The 15,510-nt window shown below is 40.7% G+C and overlaps 1 protein-coding gene across 1 annotated transcript in view; it reads right to left on the bottom strand.

The window, feature by feature from the left end:
- LOC104946829 (mannosyl-oligosaccharide 1,2-alpha-mannosidase IB-like) overlaps positions 1-15,510 on the bottom strand; it is a 46,723-nt gene that overhangs the window by 2,885 nt on the left and 28,328 nt on the right. The window contains exon 4 of the mRNA XM_010772715.1: positions 1,329-1,425. Within this exon, the coding sequence (XP_010771017.1) occupies positions 1,329-1,425 (97 nt within the window). The remainder of the gene's footprint in view (positions 1-1,328; positions 1,426-15,510) is intronic.

The following is a 15,510-nucleotide window of genomic DNA, read 5'->3' as shown; positions in this document are numbered from 1 at the left end:
CGACTAATGAAGTGCCTTGTCAGTGAGTGTACTGTATGTCTGTTGTGTGTGTGTGAGCTGGTGTGCAGAGGTATCACATTTAATAGTACTTTCACAAACCATTGGATTGGAAAGTGTTTACAGACACTCTGGCGCACACTAGGGCTGAACTATTAATCGATTTTAAATCGAAATGGCGATTTGAAATGATGCGATTATGAAATCGCAAAGCCTGCATTTTTTTTTAACATTATTTTAATTTGATTTATTTTTTACTATTTTAATTTAATTTTTTTTTCTTCTTGTGTGTCAGTCATCCACACCAATCAGAAGTGCTGTGCTCCACATGTACCAGCCATTGTTAACCAATCAGAAGTGGCCCATGATAGAAGGTGATAGACAGATTGATCCAATCACCTGCCAAGTGCTTTTGAAAGTGCCTGCCCTTTCCAAATGGCTTCCAATGGAGCTTTCCTAGATGGTCTGGTGAAACAAACCATCTGAGTCAGGTTAGTAATGCTCCATCACATGTTTCTATTACAGGGTGAATCTTAAACTGAAGCTTGACTTTAAAGCAACCCAACGGAAGTTTCATGTAAGTTTAGTTCTTTCACTCGTAGCTCGGGCTGCGGGGGTGCTAGAGACGGGAGCACGTTGATACGACCTTCCTAGCCGGAGTTATGGCCGCATTTTACAATAAACTTACGTTGGGTCGCTTAAAAACAAATATCACAAATCGAATCTAAATATTTGTCCGAAAAATCGCAATTAGATTTTTTTCCCAAAATCGTGCAGCCCTACTCGGTTGGTTGTTAATTCTCACAACAATGGAGTCCTAGTCTTGTGACCAGCACTAACAGATGGGAGCTGCAGCAGCGGATACTAACCAACAGCCTCCAAAAACACAAATCACAGATGAAGAGAGGCTGACCTCTCGTTGGGAGAAATGAGCGCTGCCAATGGCAAGGTTCCTTTCTCTACAAACAGTCATTTCCCTTATGACTGGACCTTGAAGAAGACCTCACAAAGTGTGTGTCCTCATGCTGTCTAATGCAAAGTCTAACATTCTACTAGGTCAAATATTACCAGTACATCATATACATTTGATTTTCTACCAGTAATGCAAGTAATGTGAGTTTTCTCCTTGTGGTTTCAGTGAGTGTGTGCTTCTGTCCGCAACCACTCTTCCCAAAGTGATATGCATCCTGCCAGAGGCATTACCACATAACCTCGTCCACAAGGGAAAAGGCTGGGGCGCTTGAGTGTGAGTATGTGTGAGAGACTGAGTGTGTGTTTGTATATGCATGCATCCATGTGTGATGTAACTGCCAACAGTCTGTCTGGCTTACCAAAGATATTTGTGGAATGTCCTTTCTTGGCGAGGGGCTTCAGCTCGTTGTGACCCCAGCCGTACTGCCTGTAGCTGTCCCATGCATGCTTCATCATCTGAAACAACAAAGACAACATTATGAGAAGATGTGAAGTCTCACGAGTAAGCAAAACACAAGTGTAACGTCACAGACACACACACATGATTCACCTTCAGAATATGGAGTTGATGATGAAGTTAACATTTGCAACATGATTTTAGTTTAAATTGACTTACAATTAGGAATGTTAGGGTAATGTGATTTTTGATTTAACAGCTGTCCCTGGAATCAGTCATGGTGCCACTAAAATCAGTCAAGGCACCAACAAAAACATACACAGCAGAACAAACAATATGTGTACAGTATCATCAAGAAGAATGAAAGTAGCTGCATGTGGTTGGATATTCTTGACAAATGACCCAGGTGATTCGTAGAGGCATAATCATTAAAAGCTTTACTGTTGAGGTAGAAAGAGCTCCTTTATAAAGCCATTTGTTTGAATTACAACCTTTGCTTTCTGTCAATATTATATTAAGTGGCACCTCAGGGCAGAGCAATTCATTACGAATTCATCAATTAACTGCCACATCTCTGCATATTGATGTGAAAAACAGGTCAACTGAACCCAATCAAATGTAGGCTTAAAGAGCAACTTGCAGGTTAGAGACACCTGTGAATAAATGTGTAGGAAAATGATGAATACACTAGATTTTCCCAAAAATATACAGAAATATACACTACAGTGACATCTGGCGTCGTTTTCGTAAGACATTTTCACTTCCGCATAAAAAAGCCTCCGCACGTGACCTCCCGCGTGTGACGTAACATGGGGGAAACAAGGGGAGAGCGGCCGGTCTAACGTATTAATAAACATGGATCACAATGCTAGTTTTGACACAGAAGAGGTTGAAAATATATATTCGAATGCATATGATTATAATTATGAGCCTGCTAGGCGTCCAAGAGACCAGGAGCAACCAAGGATTCGAAAAAATAACGGCCATCGGAGAGAAATGGAGCTTTGGTGTGTGGAGAACCAGTGGAGAACAGAGCAGCTGTCTTGGTGAGTGACCGGCGTTAGCATGTTAGCTAACGTCAGTCACATCACAACATTGTAAAGTTAGCAATCATATATCAGGCTATAACTAAAGTAGTATTGATAATATAGTAACGTTACTGGCAGGACTGTTGATACTGATCCATAACAGAAACTAATGCGCAAGTATCAGCCGTATCACGCGTTACCTAATGCAACTCCACACTACGGTGCTGTGTACCGGAGGAGAGACGCGAGATACGGCTGATACTTGACGATCTGGCGGAGAAAGGTTGTGGAGCCTCCGTTGATATGCCGTTGTAAATGGCTTGATGGAAAGCAGGTGTGTAGTCGGGGAGGGTGACCAGCTGATTGCAGCAGGTGAGTGGAGGTTGAGCCGGGAGCCAGGAGTGACAGCCACCACGCATACACAAACAACACAGACAGGGGGAAACAAACAAACACAAAGGAGACGGCTGAAGCAGTACAGCCACCACAGCGTTACCTAATGCAACTCCACACGGTTGAATTAATTAAATTAAATTAATTTATTTTTATTTAATTTTTTGTATTGGTTTTTCAGTTGAGTTTCACTTAAAGTTCAGGGTAATCAACTGTTAAAAACATACTGTTCACATTTATTTTTTCAATAAATGGATGTTTTCAAAGTAAATGGATAATCGTTTTTTAATAATCGTGATATCAATTATTGATCCAAATAATTGAGATTATGATTTTTGCCATAATCGAGCAGCCCTACTAGAAATAAACAATTTTAACCCAATTCAACCAATTTTCATTGACACGGGCGAGAAAAAGAAAAAGGGCCAGCTTTTAGTGCTGCTCTTTCAATTTCAGAGCGTTTTTCCCTCCTACACAGCCCTTATTCAAGTGGCATCGACAAGCTTGGGAAAGTGCATTTCCTGTCTATATGTCTGTGTCAATCTCTGTCTGCTTCTACTGACATCGGATGATTTTCTTCTACATATCGTCTGTAGACCTGGCAGCTATCCTATCTGTCCATCAGCCAATCTCTCTCTCTCCATGCCTGTCAGCCACTCACAACATCTCTATGACCTGAATATGACCTGGATGATGGCAGTGATGATACTGCACAGTTTTTCTGATATTGTTTTTGGTTACTTTGGTTCATTGTCATGGTTCCTTCCACTCTAAAATGTGAAAATATTTGGCTATTTGTATTGCAGAGGGTATGAAATCGTTGCGTTTTCACTAACCTTGAAATATCTCAAAAGGGAACAATGGTATTAATAAAGGTGTATGTATTAAAAGCAACAACTGCTTGAATATATTGTTTTCCAGGAACCTAAATGGCAGCAGGTCAAGAATCTTTCTAGCAGCAAAGCTCTTCCTGCGTGTTTTGTTGCATCCGTTTGTAACTTTTTTAAATCTCCACATTATGAGTAAACGAACAATGACAAGTCAATTGACAATACAATACAATTTTGATAAGAGAATAATTGTTAGAGTAATATTCTATGCAAAAATGGCAAAAAATGTAGTTTTTAGCCTTTTAAATATGATTTAAAATTAAATATATTTGGGATTTTGACTGACAAAACAAGACAGTTAAAGATATCAACTTGGCTTTGTGTAAACTGCAGTGTTTCTCATGCATTATTTTAATTGTGGCGGGCCAACACAATTAAAATAACACAGAGCAACAAGAACCTTGTCTACAGTAGCCATGAACTTGCATGTATTATCTTATTTGAGGGGGGTAGATGCGTGGGCCACCCGAATAGGTTAAGGGGCCTTTGACTTTTTTTGTCGGGGGGGGGGGTGCCCCCACAAATAGAATCAAATGATGTGGGGAACACTGAACTGGGATGGATATTTTCACATATGTATAGAACAAAGAATTAGCCTAGGACATAATTGGCAGATTAGTTGACAGTTAAATATGTGTAAGTTGTAGTCCTAATGGTGAGAGAGTCCTTAGAGGAGAGTAGAAACTAAAACCAGGTATCTGCATCACTGTATTGCATTACAGGAAGTAGCAGATCAGTTACCGTGTATTTCTATGATAGCAAGTTATGCCACCATGTGAGGCTCAGTGTTCAAATCCTCCTCCATGCTTTCCTCAGGCAGGCAGCCAAGCTAATAAAGACCAGGGCCAGGAGCGTGCGTCTGTGTTTTTGGCCTCGTGGCTTCCCATGACGCACTCACCAAGGATTATAAATCAAGTTAATACACACCATGACATGGACACTTAAGTGTTGGCCGGCTCCGTGTGTTGATTGGATGCTTCATCAAGTTTTGATTGGCCCATATGCCAAGGACAGGTAAAACAAGACAGGAGGCTGGACAAGTGTTGACTAACTGCCTATTCAAAAAGGACCTTGGAAAGCTAATTGGACATTAAGCTGCAAAATTCTGTTATTGATTTTGACAAATACCTCGTGCCATCAGAGCATCTTGGGATCCAGAAGAGAAAGAGGGGGGAAATGGATGGCTGGTTCATCTCACATTTGAACTGAACCTCATCAGTAATGATTGGAACATTGGCAGCACAGAAAGAACACTTGGAGCCCAAACCAACATTTTTGTAAACTCTGACAAGGCAAGTTAACCTGCAATTAATATTTCCAATAAGAACACTTTATCATTGGCGCTGTGATATCAAAAGGTCAGCAGTAGTGCCAAATTCATAGAATTATCGCCCAGCTCTATTTCAACAAACTATCTGCTGTTTACGTTTTGCAACCTTCTCTGCGGTTAAATCTGGACAGCTGTGAAAATCTGATAAATGATGCATCTTCTTGTTCAGCACTTTGAGGCAAGCCATGAATACATTAAAGTGCTTTTAAAATGTTACCCCGAGACAAGCCTTTTATGGAGGAAATGAGCTCCAGAGGATGGTTCACTTTATGGGAGAATACCTCAAAATGTGACACTCACAGCAAATGAACTTTCCAATCATATTGTTTCCATAGGCTACGCGGTTTGGCTGGGATTTCCCTATTCAAGTCACATATTTGACCAGATCATTCAATATGTTGAATTAGCAGCTATTAAGATCTAAATCGGCTGTGAATATTAGCAAACATTTTTTATATTTGTACACAAGAAAAGCAAGGTTCTTATCATTAAATCATTGTGACATTATCTAACCCAACTAGCAGATTGTTTACTCTGCCTAGAAGGTTAGTTTTTTTTTCGATGTGTGTCTTTGTTTGGCAGCCGTGTACGAGAAAAAACTACAGCCCTACGGCCGAGGAAGAAGAACCTATTATTATTATTATTATTATTATTATATTGCATTATTTTTCTCTCAAGCGCTGTTCAAGGTCTGCCTTCTCAAGAGTGCCCTTCTAGTTTTGATTATTTCAAAGAATATTATTACATTCAATTACGGGGGTTGAAGGGATCACTTGATATGCATTGATTTTGGTTGAGGGTCTGGAAAATGCCGAAGCCCACTCTCACCCAACTGCCTCTTTCCTATAACACTGCAATCATGTTTCTAATCTACATGACAAGCAAACGCAAATCGACCACACACATATTGACTTCCTTTAAATGGTTTCCAACCTGCTGAGGAACAGTACATTAGAATGTATAGCAACAATTTAGGGGGTAAACCGTGTGGAAAATATAAAAGAGAAACTACAACTCAAGATGGAAATGTATTTAGAGAAATGGTTTCCTGTTTTAAGGTAAATAGCAAAGTGAACATATTGTAAACATTTAATTAGACACTTTGAAATAGCAAACAAATCATCCACCTCTGTCGTAATAATATTTATTATTTTATACTTGAAGATTTATTAAAACAGTATTATTTGAATCTGTACCGTGTAGTGTGACTCACTCTCAACAAACTTGTTTTAATACATTTCAAAAAGAAAATATAGCAACTACCATGAGACTAAGTAGAAGAAATGTTGTTTAAACTAAACCAAATGCAAATCCCTAGCCCCTACCTGCACCAGAATCCCTTTCCATTGTTACAGCAGAAAAGAGCCAAAGACTGCTTAATGTTACCTAAGCATGCATACAAAAAGCACTATAGATACAAAAAGAAATTATGATAAAAAAAGTTTACATTTGACAAAAATACACATCCTGTAACAGTTCTGAGGATTTAGCTGCCAGGTGTATTGCACAGTTTTTAACGGCATATATATATATATTTATTGCACATAGTTGGTATTCAACAACAAGAGGTGTTATAGTCTGTGTTGTTGTGTGTGTGTGGGGGGGGGTCTACTAGGGGGCCGTGCTGGTTATATAGTCTGACCGCTGCAGTTAGGGTTAGGGTCTAAGTTCCTATAAACCACGTCCATCATGTCAAACGTTCCCTAGCGTTCACTTTCTGTCCCCTTGCTTCTCCGCCCCACACTCAGCTGTAACCCCCAGTGAGTCCTGGTGGTGGTTAGTCCTCTTGTCACTTAGTGCTCACTGTGGATTTCTACATGTGCGACTGTGAGCGTGACGACAGCCAGCAGCTTGAAGAGAATGAAGAGAGAACGAAGAGCGCCTGTTCAACCCGTACAGCGCTCCCAAGTTACACAGACTGAGGAACACAGTCTGTTCTTCTGCATGATTCATCATCTTTTCTGTGGCAGCTGCTTGGTAAAGCTCAGTCACTGTAATCCTTTCCAAAAAGATATAATTTATAATATATTCTTGCCTGGGCTCCTTTATATTGTTGATTACAGAAAGCCTGGAATGGCTTTCCTTTAATTAAGTTTACAACGAATATGTTCAAATATATACAATATAATGTTGTTGGGCGTGGAAAACACAATAATCTCAATAAGCAGTATACAAGGTTTTGGAAATTAATATTTCATTAATATTCTACTTTACATAAAGACTGTTCATGTTCCAATTAATGTAAACCACCATATGACGTACTTCCTACAGCTGGGACCTCACATTATCACACACATTCATCACATTATTTTTCAAACTACAGCCATGTTGTTAATGATGTATAAAAGTAATTGCGATTCTCCTCTCACGCATAAACATTGTTGTTCTTTGGCAACTTTAGCCCAGCCTTGCAAACTGTTTGCTAGTTTTATTTTGTACAACACAAAGGAAATTTTTTATAAACTACAGTAAAAACCCAAATTGAGACGCATATTCTTATACAAATGCTCTTAAAACCTAAATAATAACAGCTTATCCCACGTCATAATCAAACACTATACATGCATGATATACCGTTTACACCACCTGTCTTAACTTTGGAATATTGTCATATCTGAAATAATAGTGGAATAACAATATGTGTAGTCAATGACATTTTCACAAGTATCTATTTGAATCTGTCATTAAGGCCCCCACCATCTTCAGGTGACCCCGGAGTCATGCGCTGTATCATTCTCAATCAGTACACTGCGCACACTGTTTAAAACGACTCAAATTCCCATGTGGCATCTGTGTCTAAGAACCATAGAGAGGCGAAGTCCCTCCCTTTCCGGGGGACCTCCATGGGACCTTATTTCGGAAAAACTATGTATTGAAGTCAATGGGGAGAGAAAGATTATCTTTCGATCCCGTTTGAATTGTGCCACGAATTACACATATGATGTTTGTCAATTCAAAAGATAATTTTGAAGTCAAAAAAATTAAAACACTTGTTTCTTTGTGAAACCGCTCAATGAACTACATCACCCGTCTCGCACCACACACCAAGACGGCCGTCACGTTGGCACATTTCACTTCTTTCTTTCAGAATGAGGCGAAAAGTATTAAACGAGGTGAAAATCACTCCAAGTCTGGGCATGTTGAGAGCTGTACATACACACAAGGGGAGTTAGTCGGTTCCTAAGAACCAGCATGCGGGACCGGGATTCTGGGATTTGTAGTCTTTCTAGTTGCGTATTTTTCATAGTCTTATATTTCAACAGTTTTACGACAAACTGTGACTTTTCTGACATGGAATTTATCTTTTAAATTGACAAACATCATATGTGTAATTCGTGGCACAATTCAAACAATTCTCTCCCCATTGACTTCAATACATACTTTTTCCTAAATAAGGTCCCATGGGTCGGAAGTAGAAGGGCGGGACTTCGCCTCTCTATAAGATAACTTAATAAAGCATGCCTTTTTTCTTGATCTGTACCCAAGATCATTGAAAGACTCTCGCTCCATCATCTCTTTCAACAGCAATCTGCTCAGTTATATGTTGCCCAGTCTCTATGTAGCCACTGTACATGTATTAGTCATTAAACAGTTTATCCTCCAGCTTGTTTTGGATTAAATTGGTAGCCCACGAGTCGTCCTGGGTTATCCATATTTGAGAGAAATCTAAAACCACCCATCTCTTTATTCAACAGGGTGCTGTTTTTTTGGAAAGGAAAGTGTTTCTCATTTGATTTCTTATTTTTGTTGGCTGACATACCAAAACATTTGCTTGCATGTCAATTTCATTGCTTCAAAAATGTTAAATGCAGTCTAAAAGTTCAAACTGATTTAAACTCTGCCAAAATGATGCAATAACATTATGCAGAAATCTCTCTGGGTGCTAAGTGCTGCCCCAAGGTCGATGAGAACAAACTAACCTGTGGTGAACACTTAAGGCAAGCTTCATTCAGCCACATTCAACAGTGCACAACAATCGTTTTACAATGTATTCTAAAATGCAAAACCCTGTAATTGAAATTGTGCATTAGTGCTTTCTTGCATGGCACTCAGATCTTTAATGTAACTTTTCAGCAGAGGAAGGTTGCACAGTCCATTAGGAGCTGTGACCTTCACAATGGCAACCGATTGTCTGCTTGCTGCCTGTTGTAGAGAAGAGAACAATCTGCCCCCAGCCATCTCTTTCCCAAAAGACCAGCCATGATTCATGCACCCTTATCCCCTATGTGACCCCCCACACACCCACACACACACACACACACACACGGTCACAATGTACTGACACACATAACCACAGGGCAGTAAAATATTCATAAATCCCCTTCGAGTCAGCAGCACAGGGCAAGGCCATTACTTCTGCCATTGTTTGAAAAAAGACAAATTAAAAATCAGCTTAGCTCCCACAGAGGAACACAGTGACACGCTTTTGGAGGGCTGAGCTGGAGTTATGTGCTGCTCCGAGTGACCTCCACAGTCAGTTTGACGGATTTAAAGCACCCGTCCTCCCGCCCTCGTCTTTCTCATCTCCCTCCGACTCACCCCATGGAGGCTCCCTATCTGGCTTAACTGAAGGCCTTTCAGAAGATGCACGAGGGCGGGGAGAATGTGACATCTGAATCGCTTCTTGCGGTAAATACATTCATGGCACTTAGGCGAAGGGTGGCAATAAATTCCCTGTAAAACCGAGAGAGTAAAAGAGTGTAGATAGGCTGCTTCTGCACAGATACCAAGTTCAAACTGGTAATGGCATAAGATGTGTTTACAGCAGCAAAATGTATGGAACCCACAAAGAAATCTCACAACTCACTGCTTCCATCATGATGTCACTTTCAAAAGGTTTATGGATGGAAAAAACGTATCTAATAGATTTTTAATGGCTCGAGTGGAATAACTTTTTTAGCATCAGATATTAATTTGTTAGGCATCTCTTTAAATTGATTAGTTAAAAAAATAGTGATGATTCCATCTGGTGCTTTTTGATTTATATGTGTCTGTAAGTGCCCAGTATGTTAAGCCTCATTCAAATTGAATATATTTCCATAAAACCTGAAAGCAATCAAATTTTAATGTGAGACATTTTGATTTATTTTTTGGTTAACAGCAGGCAGAGCTGAAGGACCACTTTGTTATTAAAATACATAATTTACATCAAAATAAGCCCCTAACTAAAATAACATTTTTCTGATATCATAAATAATTACAGATGAATAATGGCCTGTGATTCATTTAAAGAACTACAGCAGCTTTGACATTATCACAGTGAGAAAGTAATTCACCCAATCAGCAGACACACGAGAGAAACTAGCGTGATAAATAAAACATTTATCAATATAATGATAATACGTTTGTTTCATTCTTGCAGGTGGGGCGGAGGTGGAGGATGAATCATCATCAGTGTTAATGACAGTCATTAAATAATCCTTCCTGACACCACAGGTTGCATTTAGTATACAGGGTGCTGCATCTTAATTAGTTTCATCTTTGGATTCTGTGTTTTTAAGACCTTGACTAAGACCCAAGGAGAAATGATGGTTGCTTTGTACACAAGCTAGTCTCTTTTGACTTTCTGAAACTAACCAGACAGCAAGATAAGGAAACAATTATAACAATAATATAATCATCCGTTTCAATGCATCTATTTAGATTTCTTTAACGATCATTTACTAATGGTGGATTACAACTTCAACTTGGAGGGTAAACTTAAAGGTAGGTTAGGTAAGAATGGAGAAACCAGCTCGAGTGCGCTAAAATTTGAAAGTACGCAGCCGAAAACAATCTGCCCCTTCCTTCAGACTTCCTCACAGAGCCCCTCCTCCAACACACACCAACGCGCACATGACCAATGAGGGCACGAGATAAGTTTGTGCACAGATGGAAGGCTGACAGGCAGGTAGGCCATCCAGTTATTTTAGCCGGGCCGGCTCAGATGATTGGTCGTGCTTTTTACAGCGCCACGGCTTCCAGAGATGATATTTTGTTATGGATTTTTTGTTGAAGCATTTCATATATTCATTGCTATCGGGATGTTAAGAGCATTCCATGGAATATAACAAAAAGTGTTTCTGAAGTGAATTACCTACCCCACCTTTAAGGATGCTGTGGTAGTTTAAACGTGCTAGACTGACTAGCTGCAGATTGGATATGTGGAAACTACTGCTCTCCAGGTTTTTCTTGATGACAAAAAGCTAAGATATACATAAATACATGTAAATAGCCGTCTTTTGTAAACACAGTACTTTTTGCACACTATGTGCAGACATCTTGTTCAACAGGCTTATGCAAGATACCTTATTCCTATATGTTACATTTAGTTTGTATTCTTACATTCCCACCTTGGTTAAGCACGCTCCCTCCATATAAACTATTAAAGCCCCCTACACATGCAACATTTCTGCTGTTCCACGAGAACCTGCAGAAACCCATTCCCTCACGCTGCCCTCCCCTGCTCTATGGCAGGCAATTCGGAAATGTCAGACATCAGAGTTATTGAAAGCATAAAATGTTTTCTGCCCTGCCTGCTCGCTCTTGAGGGGGAAAAACAATGTGGCTTGATCTATGATGCCCTTGCATGCAGGATTCTTTTTCTTTATCTCTTGCAGCACTGCGCAGTTAACATGACAACAGCTGTCAGGTAGACCATCATATGAATTCATGATATACTGACAAAGATACGCACACATGCTAACACACAGGTTTAGACGTATTGCAAACAGAAAAGATATGGGGTGAAACAGTGGAAACGTATCTCACCGTCAGTTCTGTGATCTTGCTTGTTGATTTAGCGGAAGAAATGATGACCCTGGATTTATTTGGTGGTTTTTGTTGTCCTAGTTCCTTCCGGGAAAAGATTGTCCCACTCTTGACCTAACAATCAACATCGGCCCCTCTGTTGTTTCCCCGACTCAAACTGCAAGGAATCTGGGTGTGATCCTTGATAACAAACTGTCCTTCACTGCAAACATAGCTGCTACAACCCGCTGCTGCAGATACACTCTTTACAACATCAGGAGGATACGTCCCCTCCTGACCCAGAAAGCAACGCAGGTTCTGGTCCAGGCTCTCGTCATCTCACGCCTAGACTACTGCAACTCCCTCCTGGCTGGTCTACCTGCATGTGCCATCCGACCTCTGCAGCTCATCCAGAATGCAGCGGCTCGTCTGGTCTTCAACCTTCCTAAATTCTCCCACACCACGCCGCTCCTCCGCTCCCTTCACTGGCTTCCAGTAACTGCTAGAATTCACTTCAAGACACTGGTACTTGCGTACCATGCTACGAATGGATCTGGCCCTTCCTACATCCAGGACATGGTTAAACTGTACACCCCAGCACGTGCACTCCGCTCTGCATCAGCCAAACAGCTCGCTGCACCCGCACTGCGAGGGGGACCCAAGTTCCCATCAGCAAAAACACGTGGGTTTGCTATCCTGGCTCCAAAATGGTGGAATGAGCTCCCCATTGACATCAGGACAGCAGAAAGCTTACACATCTTCTTCAGACTGAAAACTCATCTCTTTAGACTCCACTTCGAGCGATAGAATTACTAACTAAGCACTTATATACTAATAAAGGACTGGCTTATCTAAAGCCAGTTGAGTAGCACTTGACATGTTTGGCTCTATGAAACCTGATGTACTTATGTGATTCTGTTTTCTTCAAGGTTGTATCTTCCTGGTCGAATGCACTTATTGTAAGTTGCTTTGGATAAAAGCGTCAGCTAAATGCAATGCAATGTAATGTAGTGGAGATAGAGCTGATCTGTTCGCAGCCTAGAGGGCCAGAGAGCTGCTGTCAGGTGACCCTGTCCTCCGTCAGCTTCACTGTCGCTCTCTCTCCATCACCTCAACTCTAATTGGTGAGGCTCATTACAGCTCTCCTGAATTTGAAACGATTGAGAAGCTCTCTGCCTTACACATAATAAGGCATTAACGACCAGATCTTCAATCAAAAACTGTTTGTCAGATCGTTTTGTGCGGGCCCTCGGACACCCGTGCCGCTGTGATTCCAATTGTAGCTTCAAATTTATAGATGCTTCTTATGCGCTAGTGAAGGGTCGATCTTGACCGTCCGAGGGTAAATGCAAAAATGGTTATGTCGTCCGTCGCGGACGAATGGCCCACATAAAGATTCCTATTTGGTCAGTATTCTTGTTTATGTTTGTTGTTTATTTAGTATACACAAGTCTCGCTATACTCTGTCCGAAACTCGTTTCAACACACTAGTAAAGTCTCACGTACGAAATGTGCTTCCTTTGTAATTCTGGTGCCATCATATGTGTAACTCGTGCGACGCCATCCTCCCATCATGAATACTCCTTTCTGTAGTTATTGTAGAGATGTTCGTACCGGTAAACATCCGATATCAGGACTTGAAGATTTGAAACTTCTGCAATAAGGGTTAATAAACGGGTGAATAACAATTCGGGGATAGTTTCACACCTAGACTTGAATAAGTCGTGATGTTAAGATAATAATTGCAAAAGTAGAAAAGTTCATCACGTGCTTAAGCGGAGATATTTTCAGCAATTATTGTGAAACTTTCTGTCCGTTGGACATGAAATGTAAGGAGTTCTTCCGATGGTTAAGATACAAGTATTCTCTGAGAGTAACAATAAAAGAGAAACGAGTTACAGGGTCACGCTCTCTAAAAATGAAAAAGGAAGTTGTAATTTATGTTGCTAAAATGTCTTTAGACGTGTGGGAGACACCGGAGTGTTTAGAATTTGAGATGAAAGCGCGGACCATAGAAAGAGTCAGAGACGGAAAATCCAAGGGTACCCGTAACGCGGTAGAAGGTGACGTAGGATTAAGGTACAACTCCCAGATGATCTTATCTAAATATAACACGTCAAAAAGGTTTAGTGAAACAAAAGAGTTTGTCGGTAGAGACATTGCTGATGCACATAAGTGGCTAACAAGTGAGAGACGGAATTGCGGAGCAACATCGGAAGTCATCGAGGTCGTGGGAGGGACACTCGGTGTCACACCGAGACTAACCAGCCTCTGCACGACTTAGCGCGACTCGAGGCATCTCACACCAAAGGCGAAACGCTATGTGTCGGCTTGTGTCGGTTTGAGTGGGACTCGTGGTGTTTCAGTGTCGGCTTCATTTTTGTTATTCATACCGGAACTATAACCTCATCTTTTTTCCACTATTTGCGACACCTCTACCCAGACGTCACCTCTCTTACGCCAGACGTCCCTCTCTCTACCCAGACGTTCTCTTAAAGTGGCGACTAGGGTTGACAGACAAATAAGTCGGAACGTCCTGGTCCCTCCTACCTTAGTCGTCTCGAAGGACGTGACTCACACGGTCGGAAGCACACACGCGCCCCCCGCCACCGCCCTCTTGAAGCACCTCACCAGTAAACGTGGTTATCGTCCCGAATTGGGATTGCGCAGTGCTAAAACCGAGGTAAACCAAGGCGCATTGCGTACATGTAGTACTCACATGGCCTCTAGTTTCGCTGTGTCACTGCCACCAAAGAGATTTGCTCGCGGCAAACCCCTCCAGAAAAGACCACAATCTCAAGATTGAGCGAATATGTCCCAATGAAAACTCGCAAACTGAGCGTCTGTAAATGTACGTATGTTGGAGTATTGTGTTTTCCGCCATGCCATATATGCTTTTCGTACGGTACCGGAATTACATTACGATCGGGAACTGTTTCAGTGATAGAAAGTAGCAAAAATCTCGCAACGAGGCAGAAAGAAATTAAATACGTTTTTTACAATCGAACTCGTTCCAAAACAGTCTGAGAAACTCGTTGGCTGTTGTATTACGTAGATTACTGTGGGGTACGGTTGTGTAAAACATATTTGCGTCAGTTTATGATGCTTTGTATGTTCTTTTACTATTTTTATTATGTCGGGCTGTGATCCGATACACTAATACCGGTTTTAGATTAAGTGCTATAAACCGGTATTAACTATAGTGCTAATAAATTTCTAATAGGACAATGAACTTTTAGGGTAAATACTGAAAAAAACTTGTTATACAAAATGTCACTATGACTTCTCATATTAAGTTGACTTTGGTAAATTCTTTTTTTTGTAACAAAAAATCTAAGCAACAAAGCGATTACCGGTTGGCTTTACATTTAGCTCCTAATGTTTATCTAATTACGGTCGGGATAGGGTGTGTACATTTTCAAGTTATAAAAAGACAGCGCTAACGGTAACAACTCTTAAGAATTGGAACGTAACTTATTTGGTCGCAATTGGTGCCATTAATAATATGTAAAACAATTGTAATGTGCTTATTAATTTTTTGTGACACTATACATGAAAAGATTTACATAGTAAGCTCGTCCTGTGTAGGTCTCGTACACCTCCAAAAATACCCGACGAAGGGTGAGTACACGTTGTCATGCGAAACACGTCCTGTTTTATATTTGACTATATGTATAATATATGTGCGTGTATTTAAAGAAAATGAAGGAGGTGGAACGTGTCGGAAGAGAGAAATTTTGGGACTTCTTTGGTAACGTAAAAAAATTGGAAGAC

This window comes from Notothenia coriiceps, unplaced genomic scaffold (assembly GCF_000735185.1).
Source record: "Notothenia coriiceps isolate Sejong01 unplaced genomic scaffold, NC01 NC01_scaffold00011599, whole genome shotgun sequence".
NCBI lineage: Eukaryota > Metazoa > Chordata > Actinopteri > Perciformes > Nototheniidae > Notothenia > Notothenia coriiceps.
Note: the sequence above shows the minus strand (reverse complement) of the source record. Positions and strands in the feature narration are given on the sequence as shown.